We start from the raw sequence: 16,780 nt of genomic DNA on the forward strand, positions 1-16,780 counted from the left end.
AAATCTGAATAATTTGTGTTTCTTAGCGTTTGCAGAGTTACTACACAGCTGCAGGCCTGAGACTTTGTCTGTTAGATAGTTGAAATGTCTGAAGTCAATTAGCCCTTCAGAGCTAGTAAAGTATGAGAATATAATAGCATTCTAGAAGAAGAATGAAAACTAGACAAATGTAACCTCAAGAAATAGAACAAGCATTTCAAATGTAGCTAGCCAATTTTCAGTAATGCTAGGGTAGTAAAGGAAGACTGGTGTCTAAAAATCACTGTTCACGTAGGAATAGAGAAACAAAACCAAATTTGCTTCAGAATGTTGCAATTTTCCATACAGTAATGATTGTGTAACAATTTAGTACATATTGAGCTACAAATAGATAAATACACATCACTTATTTTCCTCTTAGAATATCCAGCAGTCCTAACCAATCAAAATATCTAATTTAAAAAATATAATTTATACAAGCTAAACATGATCTTTCCATTAGCTGTAGTGGAGGACATGCGTAGACCCTAATTATCAAACTGATGTTTTAAAATTCTGTTAGAGTGGTGAAATAAATGCTTGGGATTTTCTGTCTTTAGATTTTACAGGTAAATTCTGCTTTAACTTTTAGGGAACTTTCACATAAATGGAGCCTCAGACAAATAGGAGGACACCTTCTACTGAAAAGGTAAGTGTGGCTCTTGCTAAAAACTGATAGTACTCTTATGATAAGATGTGTATATATAAACATATGTTCTTAGGATAGAAGACCAAAGAATGCCACTACAGAGCCAGCAAGCATGTGGTTGCCAAAAGTTTCAGTGGTGTAATAAGATCACCAATGACATACATAAACTGACTATTCAGCCAACTACCTTATGAACCTAGATAGAGATCAATCCAGGTGGCATTCAGTCTGCAAGGAGGCTTTGAGATTTGCCAGGATGATGATGATAGTTTTGTGGATTTTCAAAAGGTGCTCTTAGCTGCAAATGAGAAATTCAGATTATGTGTGGATGGTCCCAAATAAGATGTGTAAGGCTACATCTTCACTGCACTCCACTGGCAGTGGCACGTAGGGTATGTGTAGGTACACGCAACATTAAAAAGCAGTCTGCATCCACACTGCTATGTATTGCTGTGTGTCAATGAAAAGCTCTGGTGTGGGGAGCTGCTGGAGCTTGTCCCTATTGCCAGAGTCTTTCACTGCGCTGGAGGCAGCAGGACAGGGAGGCACTGCTTGGGTGAGTAGGGTATATACCCAGGTACATATCCACAGGGTTCAGTCATGTCCTTACTCTACTTGCACAAGCAGTGCCTCACCTTCTACAATGCTGTGTATAACTGTTGGGGACACGGGCATATAGTGTATGTACTATACATGCCACTGAAAGTTGTGTGCAGTGTAGGTGTACCGTAAGAAATACACACAGAACATTGTAGGAATTTAATTATTCCTTTTTAAAGTTCCTAATCTGATCCATGGCTTATGGTTATTTGTGGCCCTTAGCAAATCATAGAATCATAAAATATCAGGGTTGGAAGGGACCTCAGGAAGTCATCTAGTCCAACCCCCTGCTCAAAAGCAGGACCAATCCCCAATTAAATCATCCCAGCCAGGGCTTTGTCAAGCCTGACCTTAAAAACTTCTAAGGAAGGAGATTCCACCACCTCCCTAGGCAACGCATTCCAGTGTTTCACGACCCTCCTAGTGAAAAAGTTTTTCCTAATATCCAACCGAAACCTCCCCCACTGCAACTTGAGACCATTACTCCTTGTCCTGTCCTCTTCTACCACTGAGAATAGTCTAGAACCATCCTCTCTGGAACCACCTCTCAGGTAGTTGAAAGCAGCTATCAAATCCCCCCTCATTCTTCTCTTCTGCAGACTAAACAATCCCAGTTCCCTCAGCCTCTCCTCATAAGTCATGTGTTCCAGACCCCTTTAATCATTTTTGTTGCCCTTCTCTGGACTCTTTTCAATTTATCCACATCCTTCTTGTAGTGTGGGGCCCAAAACTGGACACAGTACTCCAGATGAGGCCTCACCAATGTCAAATAGAGGGGGACGATCACGTCCCTCGATCTGCTCGCTATGCCCCTACTTATACCATTATACTTATACCCACTTATACCAAAATGCCATTGGCTTTCTTGGCAACAAGGGCACACTGCTGACTCATATCCAGCTTCTCGTCCACTGTCACCCCTAGGTCCTTTTCCGCAGAACTGCTGCCTAGCCATTCGGTCCCTAGTCTGTAGCTGTGCATTGGGTTTTTCCGTCCTAAGTGCAGGACCCTGCACTTATCCTTATTGAACCTCATCAGATTTCTTTTGGCCCAACCCTCCAATTTGTCTAGGTCCCTCTGTATCCTATCCCTGCCCTCCAGCGTATCTACCACTCCTCCCAGTTTAGTATCATCCGCAAATTTGCTGAGAGTGCAATCCACACCATCTTCCAGATCATTTATGAAGATATTGAACAAAACCGGCCCCAGGACCGACCCCTGGGGCACTCCACTTGACACCGGCTGCCAACTAGACATGGAGCCATTGATCACTACCCGTTGAGCCCGACAATCTAACCAACTTTCTACCCACCTTATAGTGCATTCATCCAGCCCATACTTTAACTTGCTGACAAGAATACTGTGGGAGACCGTGTCAAAAGCTTTGCTAAAGTCAAGGAACAATACATCCACTGCTTTCCATTCATCCACAGAACCAGTAATCTCATCATAGAAGGCGATTAGATTAGTCAGGCATGACCTTCCCTTGGTGAATCCAGGCTGACTGTTCCTGATCACTTTCCTCTCATGTAAGTGCTTCAGAATTGATTCTTTGAGGACCTGCTCCATGATTTTTCCGGGGACTGAACTGAGGCTGACTGGTCTGTAGTTCCCAGGATCCTCCTTCTTCCCTTTTTTAAAGATTGGCACTACATTAGCCTTTTTCCAGTCATCCGGGACTTCCCCCATTCGCCACAAGTTTTCAAAGATAATGGCCAATGGCTCTGCAATCACAGCCGCCAGTTCCTTTAGCACTCTCGGATGCAACTCGTCCGGCCCCATGGACTTGTGCACGTCCAGCTTTTCTAAATAGTCCCTAACCACCTCTTTCTCCACAGAGGGCTGGCCATCTATTCCCCATGTTGTGATGCCCAGCGCAGCAGTCTGGGAGCTGACCTTGTTAGTGAAGCCAGAGGCAAAAAAAGCATTGAGTACATTAGCTTTTTCCACATCCTCTGTCACTAGGTTGCCTCCCTCATTCATTAAGGGGCCCACACTTTCTTGGCTTTCTTCTTGTTGCCAACATACCTGAAGAAACCCTTCTTGTTACTCTTGACATCTCTCGCTAGCTGCAGCTCCAGGTGCGATTTGGCCCTCCTGATTTCATTCCTACATGCCCGAGCAATATTTTTATACTCTTCCCTGGTCATATGTCCAACCTTCCACTTCTTGTAAGCTTCTTTTTTATGTTTAAGATCCGCTAGGATTTCACCGTTAAGCCAAGCTGGTCGCCTGCCATATTTACTATTCTTTCGACACATCGGGATGGTTTGTCCCTGTAACCTCAACAGGGATTCCTTGAAATACAGCCAGCTCTCCTGGACTCCTTTCCTCTTCATGTTAGTCCCCCTGGGGATCCTACCCATCCGTTCCCTGAGGGAGTCAAAGTCTGCTTTCCTGAAGTCCGGGGTCCGTATCCTGCTGCTTACCTTTCTTCCCTGTGTCAGGATCCTGAACTCAACCAACTCATGGTCACTGCCTCCCAGATTCCCATCCACTTTGCTTCCCCTACTAATTCTTCCCGGTTTGTGAGCAGCAGGTCAAGAAAAGCTCCCCCCCTAGTTGGCTCCTCTACCATTTGCACCAGGAAATTGTCCCCTACGCTTTCCAAAAACTTCCTGGATTGTCTATGCACCACTGTATTGCTCTCCCAGCAGATATCAGGAAAATTAAAGTCACCCATGAGAACCAGGGCATGCGATCTAGTAGCGTCTGCGAGCTGCCGGAAGAAGGCCTCATCCACCTCATCTCCCTGGTCCGGTGGTCTATAGCAGACTCCCACCACTACATCACTCTTGTTGCTCACACTTTTAAACTTAATCCAGAGACACTCAGGTTTTTCTGCAGTTTCGTACCAGAGCTCTGAGCAGTCATACTGCTCCCTTACATACAGTGCTACTCCCCCACCTTTTCTGCCCTGCCTGTCCTTCCTGAACAGTTTATAACCATCCATGACAGTACTCCAGTCATGTGAGTTATCCCACCAATTACAATACAATTACAAATACCAATACAATTTCAAATTACCTTAATTATATAATAAAATGTTCTGTGTGCTCAGTTATGTTCACCCACATAGAGCCCCACTGATTTAAGAGATCAGAGCCCTAGTGATTCAATTTTGATTTCAGTACAACTTGTTAACTTCTGAATTGGCCACAAAAGGCTAAAATTTTATATTATCAAGAACTTGATTATTTGCGGAACTTCTGACTGAACTTTATTTTGACCTATTTAAAATTGATGTAGAAATTCAATTATAGTTTAGTATCTGATAACTAGTTTCTCTTGGGCATGGCTTCATAACTGTATAAATATGAAGATTTCAGTGACTCAATGTATCCTATGTCTGAGAATATTGATATTTTAGTAATACAGTTCATAAACAAAATATTAACCTTTTTATTAATTCCTGCAGCCTAACCTATGTGGTAGCAATGCCTTTTTATTCAGCAAGCCTGGTTGAAACTGTGCAGGTAATTTACCATCTACATGTCTATTACATATAGAAAGATATGCTGTTCTTCTGTTTACAAATAAGAATTTATCTAGAAACTCAGTATTTGACTTTTTTTCTCAGTGGATTTTGATTTACATTACTACGAGTTTCTATACAGTTCTACTGAAGTTTTGGTTTTCCTTTTTAGCTCCGTTTACCTTTTTCTAAACAGTAGTCATATATTTCATTTAAAAAAAATTAAACACTCAGCTTCATTCATTGACACAGTAGACCAAGTACTTACCAAGATGTAGGGTATTGGCCTATATATCATTAATAGATATCTGTGAGCTCAGTCTACCCTTTTAGCCCAGTATTTACACACACACACACACACACACACAAAAAATCCCTCTAACAAGTGAGATTTATTGTTTCAAAGAAGCGGATAGGAATCCAAGCTAATTACTAATGGTGCTTCTTGAAATGCTAATAACCTTTACTCTATATCAAGGGTCAGTCTCCCTCTGCAGTGCCCAGTCCCAGAAGACCCCGGTGAGACCAGGATCAGGCAACAAAACCCCCTTCTCAGGGCTGACACAAGACAAATTAACACACACACTCTTTTTCCCCTCCTCTTAGCTGGGCAGCTCCATCTCTCTGTCTGGGAAAAAGTGGTTCTTCTCTCCTGAGGTCATCTTAGGTTATTCAATGCAAAATGTGAACTCTAGCCTCTTTGGCTGTTTCTCCAACCCTCTTCCCTCTAGAGGTGTAGGGAGTTCCAAGGACCCTTCTCCAAGGCTACTATCTTACCCAATTCCAGGACTGCTCCTCGGAGGCCCTTTTCTTCAAGTTCCTTAAAATACCTCTCCAGTGGACCTAGGTGCTAGTAACCTTTAAATAAATAAATAAATATATTAGAAATGCAAGTAAGATTTGCCCAGCAAACCCAATTCACAAATTTTAAATTACTCAGGAAACACTTTCCCAGCCATCAGACATCCCTTAAAATACCTTCCCTCAACCAAAATGAATGAGCCTCACGGTGCACTATGAAGATAAAAAATTAGAACAGTCAGGCCAAGGGAGAAAGTGTTTTGCAGAGTCAGTCTTACAATGACTCCGTTTTGGCCTTTCTAGACCCATTGGTGCTCTTGGACTCCCAGATGACAGCAGTGACTCAGGAATATCTTCAGCTAGCCTCTAGTTGTTCCTTTCAGATATGAACTTCACCATAGTTATTCATGTCTCTGTCACTTCCAGTCTGGACTATTGTAATGCGTTTTACTTAGATCTGTTCTTGAAGACCATTTGAAAGCTTTAGCTAGTGCCAAATGCTGCTCCTGTCTTAGGAGCAAGGCAGCCCATTGCAAGCATACAATACCTGGCTGCAAGTTCTTGTGCACTGGCTTGGTCCCTTGGTATATATCAAGGCATAAATGATTCTCTCTAAAACACATAAAGGCATAGTAGGACATGACTATTTCCAAGACAGCTCCTCCTCCTGCGGCCACATCGTAGCATTTATGTTCACCTGGAATGCTATTGCTTTCTCTGCTTTCCAAAACTGAAATCCTGGGGATTAGTGGCAAAACAATTTGGAGTGGAAGGTAATCATCTTTGAAACTCTGCCCTACTTACAGTTCACCAAAGCCACAGTTTGGCAACATTTGATAATCTTTATAACAATTTTCTGTAAACTTGGTTCGAAATATAAATCACAGTAAGGTCTATGTAACCAGCCACATGTGAAGTTTTTAGTTTAAAATGTCAAGCACAAAATTTATCAGAATTTCTCTAAATTTTTTATGCTTTCATAATTTATATGGCTGCTGGGATTTTTCTCAACTTAAGTTCATGTCTAAGCTTTAAAATCAGACATAGAAATTTCAGTCTAAACAATTTTTATAGTTATGAGCAACAGCAAAAGGGAGATTTTAATTTACAATCCAACCTAATCTTAACTATAGTTTGCATTATAAAGACACCTATAGTTAATATTTCCGTGTATTTTTTACATATGTTTAAGACGGACAGGCATCTCAGAGATTCCTTTGCACAACAGCAATGGATGGTCTGCCACATAAGAGAAGTAGTTTTAACTCCCAGCTCTTGGTTTTCTTCCCTTGAGCTAGAGAACGTTGTAGAGGAGTGATGTCAGTTCCTCGTGGAATACTCATGCTTTTAGTTCCTCTGGTTAATTTGGGACTGGCATTGATGGATTCCAAAGACAGGACTGTGACAGTGTGGGATATGTCTGTGTCACGTCTGAACCCTATCTTGGGCTATGTCTACACAGCTTACCTTACAATGGTGCGGCTGTGATGCAACAGCTGCGCCGTTGTAAGGTGCACAATGTAGCTACTCTTTGTCACCAGGAGAGAGCTCTGTCCATACCGGCACCTTTCATCATTAAAACTCTTGTCATTCAGAGGTGGGGTTTATTTTCAGTGAGCATCACAAGGAAGGGTGAAACTTGCACATCATTAACTGTGAGCATTGTAGGCACATTGTGTATTATGGTACTTTTAAAGGATAATTAATACTCTGATATGAATTACCTTTAGTTTATTTCAGTGGGATTTTTGTCAGGAGTTGGGATCAAGTTTATCTGCAAGTTTATTGATGATACTCAGCCTACTTAACTATGTGTATCTGAGTATTTCAGAGCATAGTCCCTTAACACACAATATGTAAAATTTTTGCCCTTGTTACTGGAAACATTAATGTAAGCTAGTTTTCCTATGAGTAGTAACACTGAAACAATAATGAACTTTTCAGTTTTTTACTCTGAATCAAGAAGAGTTGGGGTGTGTCCTGACAAAAGCCATTAACATGAGCTCCCCTTTGGTATGGCTCTTTAGAAGAGGTATATTAGTGGCAGCTGAGAATTGTTGAGTATTTAAGGTTCTATATCTTGCTACTGATAACTTTTAATACTATTTTTTGAGTATTTGTTTTTTACACAGCAAGCATTCTTGCAAGAATCCTGCTGCTCACGTGTTATCTTCACTATAGTTCTGCACATAAAATGGCTGTACTTGCATGTCTTAAAGATGGATAACCTGAATTGGAGACATTTCTTGTCATCTTAACACTTTTTGGTCTTTTCCATTTTAAACCACATGGTGGCACACTTGACATATAAAATTAAATTTGTAGTTTTGAAGCACTAGAGTCAATTTTGTATGACGAAATGAAGGCTAAGATTTTGTCACAGGTATTTTTAGTAAAAGTCAGGGACAGGTCACGGACAATAAAGAGAAAGTCACGGAAGCTGTGACCTGTCTCTGACTTTTACTAAAAATACCTGTGACAAAATGGGGATCTGTGGGTGCCCCCACTGTCTGCAGCAGGGAAGCTGCATGGTGGCTTCCATGACTTCCACGACCTCTGTGACTAAATCATAGCCTTAAAAATGAACAATGTTTTGATTCTTTTTAGATGAAGTGTCTAATATTCCTTTTAAGAAATGTAAAATTTCCATTGTAAGAGATTAAAAGGAAGCTATTTCAACTGTTTATTAAAACAAAGCCTTTGCTGATAACTTGAAATTTTCCTTTGTAGTTTATTTATCCTAGATGTCTCCATTGTGCTTATCTTGCTATTATAGCAGATACTTTTCATTTTAGTATCCTGTTTTCCTTGCTTTACAAATAAAGGAAAAAATGGTATTTGCACTTTTCACAACATAAAATTCTAATGAATTGTGCATGTGTGTTCTATGATGTTTTAAATTTAGTATCAGAACTACTAGGCAGTGCTTGCTTACATACTACATCTACCTCCTGCAGAAAATACTCAATTTAAAATTTTTAACATTTTAATTTTTGCAAGTTTTCAGAAAAGAGAGTACAACAGGCAGGTATAATGCCATATTGAGTCATACAAGTTTTTTCATGTATTTTAAATACTACCTCGTCTAGATTACCTAGGTCACAACGGTCTGTAAACCAATCATCTGTTTTAAATGCAAACTTCTAAATTTGTTAATTCGCTGTTACTAATAATTATATTTTCACAGGTTTGAATTTACACAGTAATGAAACTCCGATAATTCATCTTGAGTGAGGTTATTAAGCAATTGTTCGTTCATAACAAATATATTCTTTACCCAGATCTATAGAACCACTCCTGCAGCCCATGCCAGTTTGATTTGTATGTTGTCTGGTTACATTATTTGCTTAAAAGCTGATACACTTATACTAGAATTATTTACAGTTTCATTCTCATTACTTCCTTTTTCATAGAGAGATATATCTTATTTTTAGTATTTTCCTTATTTTATAAATTCCCAACCCCCTAATCAAACATCTGTTATTTCCTTATGTCTTTTTGGTGGGTACATGGTATTTTGCTAGCTCAAGTGTCTGGTACTTCTGGTTAGTAGATAGGTAAAAATATTTTTCTTACTTAATTCTTATTTTCTCTGATAATTCTACAAGTTGGTGTTTTTTCTCTTCTTAGCATAACTGTGAAGCACTATGAGAGAGTCTGACTCATAGGCAACATATAACGTTTTATAAAAGTCTGTTTTATATGTCAGCATTGTTTTTTGCAATTAAATTATCCCTTAAGCTAATCTTAAATGTTTCAGTTTTCAAAATGTTGCTAGAGTAAAACCATGCATACCTTGGATTATTTGTCACTATTGTGCATACAAAGTGTATGTTTGGAGGAAGAAACTAAATATACCAAAAACCTCCATGATTATGTACAGCAAGATAACATTATTTTACATTTGAGAAGGATGGGAAGATAAAAGAAAAAATGTACCAAAATCTGTGTGGTGCTGTTTATTGAAAGATCTTGTATAAAAGATCCATGAAAATCATTTAATTTTAAAAACCTATATTATAGTATACTTAAAGCTAAATACAATACATCAAGGTTGGTAGACAATATTTGACAAATTACCCTAAATGTATTCTGGTGTACAGGTATACTCGCACAATCAACCTCCCCTTTGTTTTTAATTTTCTGGTGGGTAGGCAGTGTAATGAGATTTACAAAAAAGGTTATGAAGGTTCTAAGATTGGGCTTAGTATGGTATAAAGTACTACATGTAATCAGAATGGAGCCAGTGCTTTTGGCTTATCAGGACTACCTAGGGATATAATAGGATGTGACAAAAATATGAATAAATAAATATGAAAATAATAACTTAAAATGACCCTTGCGGTTTTTATGGATGGCAGCATGGGTAAAGAGAGCACTATTTTAGGCATCAAGAATTGAATGAAAGACACCACATACACAATTATGAGTCTGTTACCCTTACCATAACCTCTCCTGAATCTTTAGACTCACTTATCTGAATTTTTGTAGTTAAAATTATGTCTGGATTTGCTCTTCATTTTTAACTCGTACAAATAAAAAATAGATGATATAGTAAAGACGCACATTTTAATCTGAAAAGTAAAGAAATTCCAAATAAATTGGATTTGTCCTTTCAAGTTTTTTAATAGAATATCCTTGTTTTCATGTAGTTAAATGTTTCTAGGATTCTGTGCTATGAAATACCACCCTTTCTGAATACACTGACTACTGTACATACTCTTAGTTTTGATGGGTTAAAGTACTTAGAGACAAAACAGGTAATTGTAAATTGATATTTTTGTAGGATTTTTTTTATTTAAAAATGAGTTTACATTCTGTAATATGCAGATTTGATCCAATTCAGTAAATCACTGTTGTGGTATCATTATGTATATGCAAGTATCCAATCCACTCCATGTGCAGCAGCAGTCAAAAAAGCAAACAGAATGGCTGCCATATGAGGAGAGAGTAGTAAAACTGGGAATTGTCAGCTTGGAAAAGAGACGACTAAGGGGGGGATATGATAGAGGTCTATAAAATCATGACTTGTATGGAGAAAGTAAATAAGGAAATGTTATTTACTCCTCCTCATAACATAAGAACTAGGGATCACCAAATGAAATTAATAGGCGGCAGGTTTAAAACAAACAAAAGAAAGTATTTCTTCACACAGCACACAGTCAGTCTGTGGAACTCTTTGCCAGAGTATTTTGTGAAGGCCCAGACTATAACAGGGTTCAAAAAAGAACTACTCAAGTTCATGGAGGATAGGTCCCTCAATACCTATTAGCCAGAATGGGCAGGGATGGTGTCCCTAGCCTCTGTTTGCCAGAAGCTTGGAATGGACGATGGGGAATGGATCACTTGATTACTGTTCTGTGCATTCCCTCTGGGGCACCTGGCCTTGGCCACTGTCGGAAGACAGCATACTGGGCTAGATGGACCTTTGGTCCAGTATGATTCTTATATTTATATTTAACTGTCCTTGAAAGGTGAAAAAATACTGCTTTGATTACTGTCTGTGTCTACACTATTTCCCAAACAAGCCAGGCAGATATTAATTGTAACTATTTCATTTTGGTTGTAGAGTGAAATCATTCGAGATAATCCTGGTATTTTGGATTGTGTGAAAGAAGGGATTGGCAGAGTGATTGGCATGGGAGTGCCCCATAGCAAACGGCTCCTCCCCCTTATGGCCTTGACCTTTCCCACTGTTCTACATGGAGTTCTTCATTACATCATCAGTTCCATCGTCCAGAAGTTTGTTCTGCTTGTCATAAAAAGGGAGAATTCCCAGAGCCTTCCTACAGAGGGTTCCAATTCTGTGCAGAGTATGTTGGATGCTTATTTTCCAGAACTTATAGCTAGCTTTGCTGCCAGCCTTTGTGCTGATGTCATGATTTACCCACTGGAGACCGTTTTACACCGCCTTCATATTCAGGGAACACGCACAATAATTGACAATACAGATCTCGGCTATGAAGTGCTTCCAATCAATACTCAGTATGAGGGAATGAGAGACTGCATCAATACTATAAAGCGGGAAGAAGGAATGCTGGGTTTTTATAAAGGGTTTGGAGCTGTTGTTGTACAGTATACACTGCATGTGGCTGTTTTACAGTTCACTAAAATTATTTACTCCACACTGCTTCAAAATGTTGCTTAAAAGTACATTCGTATATTGATTATCATCGGGGACATGATCTGGTCACTTAATTATGGTAAAAAGAGATGGATAGGAAAATGAGAATCTGTAGTAGTGGTTTCTCTTTTTGCAATCTGAAGTGTTCATTTAAAAACTGGAACTTGAATTCCAAAATGTCCTTTTTAAGAACTATTCCATAAAATTAAAACAAGGATTATTGCTAGAATTTGAATATCTTGAAATGTGAAATATTATGTGGAAGAGAATCATAATTTAAAATGGGCAAATTCATATAGAGGATGTATATGATTTATATCATTTCCATATAGATAACCTTTGCGTCTACTTGTAGACTGACATGGAAAATGACATTTCCAATGGCACTGTTCACATATGCTATATGACTAAAGGGCAAATAGTCTTTATCATCTTTGGCAATGAATTTCTTCTGATAAATAAAGGGGTTTGGATTCAGAACTTGTATACAAAATATCTGAAGATTTAATGGTCTTTCAAAAACTTGTTTTAACCTTTACTGTTAATGTGGTTAGGTCAGAATGATAACTAAAAAAATCTTGTTCTTCCATATTTTTTTTCCACATTGTTTTCTCAGTTTACAGCTACAAACAAGACTTTCAGTGCTGCAACGTACATCTAGCAGAAAAAATAAATTAAATGTTTTATGCTTTGTACATCACCCATAGCAAATTATTTTGTAATAAGAACTTTGTCATCTTGGTGTGTGCAAGGTGAACTAGAATACACTAGTTAGCTCTCTTCTACAGTTCTGTGAGTGTTACCGGGTAAATAGTGGCTAAAATGTATGGCTTGAATCAAATAAATATGTATATAATTAGCTGACTTTTTTCATATATGCCATTTTTAAAGTCAGATTTCCAACCATAACCACAATCTGAGATATTTGTTTTCTAAGGTATTTTTGCATAAAAGAATAATCATGAGATGTGATTTAGTACCCATGTTCAAATAATACTCTGAAAGCATAAAAAGATTAACTGGTCTTTATTTTCTATAGTTACTCTTCTGTTAGATTACAATCCCGGGACAGAGATGCAAACATAATGATTTGGTCTTCAGGGTCCTTTGTCTTCCATAGAGCAGCAGTCTACTTAAGACAGCCTCCACTTATGATTTTGCACTGAAGTCCTTGCTTAAAAATGTGTTTGGTGGATTAAATGTTTGATGGGCAATATTCAGTTTTCACAATTAATATGTAATGTTTGACTACTGAAATTTATTTTTCTTCCTCCCTTCCCCCAACGTCTAAACCAAGATTTTCAGTCTTGAAAAAGTTTTGATCGTTCTGAATTGTTAATTTGCTGCTTGGTTTCCAAAATAGATTTCATGGAGATGTTTAAAAAGAGATGTTTTAACAAGTAAACCAGATGAGCATGTTAAAAGAAAATCACTTTTAAACAATATGAAAGGTTGTTGCCTTTCTTATAAATTAACTTTTGTGGTAGATGTCTTTGTATATCTGTGTGAATATGGTAAATTGATGTGTATTTAATTGATCAATCTTAAAATGTACAGTAGTTTTTATTTATGGAAAGTAGTCATGGCAAAACTATGAACAGCTTTGACTCAATTGCAATGACTTATGAATTGACATATTTTGAAAATAATTTGGCTTTGTTTACAATTAAACTTATTTTCATGTACTTTAAGCACATAAGTGTTAAAATGGAAAGTATAGTAAACTTGGGACCTGAGACTTTATTCTGAATATTGTTTTTCTGCAAGTTTAGTGTGTAAAATGGGAGCAATCAGATAAAATAGAAATGCAGTGTAACTATTTTGAAAAAATAATTTATCAAAGAGATACCTAAAATGTAGTACATAACTCAGAGCACTGTCTTGTAGGCTTTCCATATATATATATATATATAAAATGTCTTTTTAAAGTGCTTTAACATTTCAAGGTTCCTTTTTTAAAAGTATTCTATGAATTGAGAAATCTCAATAAAACTCAAGACAGCAACACTGCTCAAACATTCCATTCTTTGTGAATTACTGACATCTTTTTAAAATGCGTATCAGCAAAGATTGGCCAATATATATTAAAAGATAAAGAACTAAAGTCTCAAATCCATATTTAGGTACCTAAATAAAAATATCCTGACTTTCAAAGGTGCTGAGTACCCAAAAGCTGTATTGAAGTAAATTAATCCAATAATTGTGATAATTATACATTTAAATTATTTTCACCAACCAGCCCTCAATATTGTATTTGCATAGCTGGTAAGAACACAAATGATGACTTGTCTCCTTCAGAAAGGGTTAGAATACTTTTCTAGGAGTAAAACTAACAAAAAATATACACGTCTGTTGTTTGTCACACACTGAGAGGTAACAAAGGAAGCATGAAGTAGTCTGAGCTCACAGGTTACTTCCCCTCACAAAATATATGCATAGTTTAGAACTGACTCCAGTGTCAAATTCTCATTTTTGCCTTCATTGCCAACTTTGAGTGACTTGCACACAGACCCACAATTCTTGCCATTGAGCCAAATCCTCAGCTGTTGTAATTCTCTGTGGCACATTGATTTCAAAGAGCATTGTAAACTATACAGCGATTGCCTTGTAATGTGGAAGTTAACTTGCTCTCAGAATACTTCACATTTACTTTGTCATCTTTTCATCATTTAGGGTGAAAATGTTAGGTCTCCACGTGTATTTCTGTAAACTGTTTTACCCCTAGAAAATCTTTTTAACCCTTTCTCACTGGCATCTCTAAAGTCACCATTTGTGTTCATGCCAGCCATTTCAGATTCAGCATGTGCGGGGCTGAGTGGGAAAAGTCATTTTAGCTTTTAATTATCATAATTATTAGATTATTTGCTTACTTGGCTTTGTTAGTCCTGTTTCTCCAATTTTAGACATAAAACTAATCTTAATTTTTGTGAGTGGGCAGCAGTTCTTAAATTTCAGACGTGATTAGCTTAAAACCCTGTCTGTTGATGTCTTCTCCAATGATATCATTTCAAGTTATCTAGGAACTGTTCAATCTTTTCGACTGCAACAGAAAATGAGATTAGAAGGGTGTTGGGTAAATCCAACCAATTTTCCTCTCAGTTTTCCATTACAAACTCATCATTCCGATCTTTCACATGCTGTAATTTTATTAATTCTGGTTATTCACATCACTTTCCTTTCAATCACTTTAAAGACAAATGCCAATTTCAAGGAAATATCATCAAAACTAGTATAAAAGGCTTTGTATATGATTCTCATGTCAATGAATTGTTGTCTATAGGATAGTAGATATACTATCTCTAACCTGCCCATTTTTGGGTAAGGTTATTGACAAGGTGTTGGTGAAGAAATTCTTTCATGGATTTTAAGGACAATAAGGGACCATTATGATCGTCTAGGTTGAATTGCGCATGTGGGCCATACAGTATTATCACCAAGTTATTTCTGTATCAATACCCATAATTTTTAGTTATGCTGAAGTATAACTTTTAGCAAGATATCTAATCTTGACTTAAATAATTCAAGTGACAGAATCCACCACATCCTTAGGTAAATTCAATAACCCCCACTGGCAGTATGCACCTTGCTTTTAGTCTGAAATTGTCTAGCTTCAGTTTTCAACTATTGGATCTTGGTATGCCTTTGTTTACGAAATTTAAAAAGCTCACTGTCAGCAGAAATCTGTTCCCTAGTAGGTACCTATAGACTGTGATAGCTACCTCTTAACTTTCTCTTCAATAAACAAAATACATTGTGCTTCTTTAGCCTCTTAATATAAGGGCATGTTTTGCAGACCCTTACTCACTATAGGGTTTTTTTCTGAATCCTTTCCAACTTCCCAAGAGTAATATCCAGACGAGTACATGCCAATGAAATTAATTTGTCATTTTTGTTCATAATGAAGGACATCCATTGTTCTGAAAAGGTCCTCTCTACATGTCAAAATATATTTAATAAAGTTGTTTGCAGATGTTACGCCATGCATTCTAGTAACCCCAGCACCTACAGTGGTGGTGGCAATGTTTTCTACTTAGCTTTTGTTGGTTTAACTTTGGAAGTAATCTCCTGGGATCAAAATACAGAGCTGTAGCAGTCCAAGAGAGATGCATGAATTCCAAGGGGGAGAGGGTGGATGGGAAGATGATCTTCCTGGTTGTATTTTGTGTTCGTCCCAGAATATGTTCACTTGTAATTTACCATATTTAATCTGATTTGACTTTCTTCCTGTATATCTGACCTATAGATACCTGTCTGCATCTATTTTCCTCTGATTAAGTGGGTGCTTGACACCCACCCATGTAGTGCCAGTACACTTAATATGCTCTTTATCTTTTCCTGACCACTATTGAAGATGTTAAATAAAACAGTTCAACACTAATCCCTTCAGCTTCATGCTACATATCCCACAAACTCAACGCAGTTTTCTCACTGCCTGTTGATCTTACTAGCTGATTTTAGTTTCTGACAAGGCTAGTGTGTAAGCCAAGCCAAATTCATTTTTCAAGGAAGGTGTCAGGAAGCGGTAGTATATTAAAATGTTCAATTTAAATAGAAAAACCCAACAACCTGGCTTTAGTAACGTTATTTCATTATGTTACTGAGGGATAGCATAGACAGTGCATGTTACAAGACACCTATAACAAAGCTGTTGGCAAGTACTTATTCAAGATAAAAGAGCATTGAGTCCATTCTCCTAGCAGGGTGACAATTCTCCACTGGAAGGAGTGATACATTAATAGGTCATATACAAGAGGCAAATTCTTTGTGTGGTTCGTGAAAGAATTATCTCTGAACTGCTGTTAAATTTGTGTAATAATAAATGTATCCTACTGCATCATAGCATCACGATCTGTGGATTTTTAACTCAAAATGCAAGGTGAGTGAATGGTATGAGGGTATATAATCCTGCAAGTTACATGGCTGATCAGGGTAGCATTATAAAAACAAAAGAGAAGCTGGTGCAAAGGAGGTTACCATAAGGTGTGTTCTGTGCCCTCTGAGTGGGCTGAAGCTGAAGAAGACTCTGGTGGCTACACCCAGCATTTAGAATTGATTTGCTCTGGTTTTGCAATCTTGTTTTTGACAAGAAAGCAAGCTCTGAGAAAAAGGACTT

General features: G+C 37.7%; 1 protein-coding gene across 1 annotated transcript in view; it reads left to right on the plus strand.

The window, feature by feature from the left end:
* The window catches only part of SLC25A46 (solute carrier family 25 member 46), a 41,187-nt gene extending 24,681 nt beyond the window's left edge, over window positions 1-16,506 (plus strand). Inside the window, exons 6-8 of the mRNA XM_048849968.2 lie at window positions 611-667; window positions 4,686-4,743; window positions 11,113-16,506. Coding sequence (XP_048705925.1) covers window positions 611-667; window positions 4,686-4,743; window positions 11,113-11,691 — 694 coding nt within the window. The 3' untranslated portion in view covers window positions 11,692-16,506. The remainder of the gene's footprint in view (window positions 1-610; window positions 668-4,685; window positions 4,744-11,112) is intronic.
* Window positions 16,507-16,780: the final 274 nt, after the last annotated feature.

The sequence above is a fragment of the Caretta caretta genome, chromosome 5 (genome assembly GCF_965140235.1).
Source record: "Caretta caretta isolate rCarCar2 chromosome 5, rCarCar1.hap1, whole genome shotgun sequence".
Taxonomy (NCBI): domain Eukaryota; kingdom Metazoa; phylum Chordata; order Testudines; family Cheloniidae; genus Caretta; species Caretta caretta.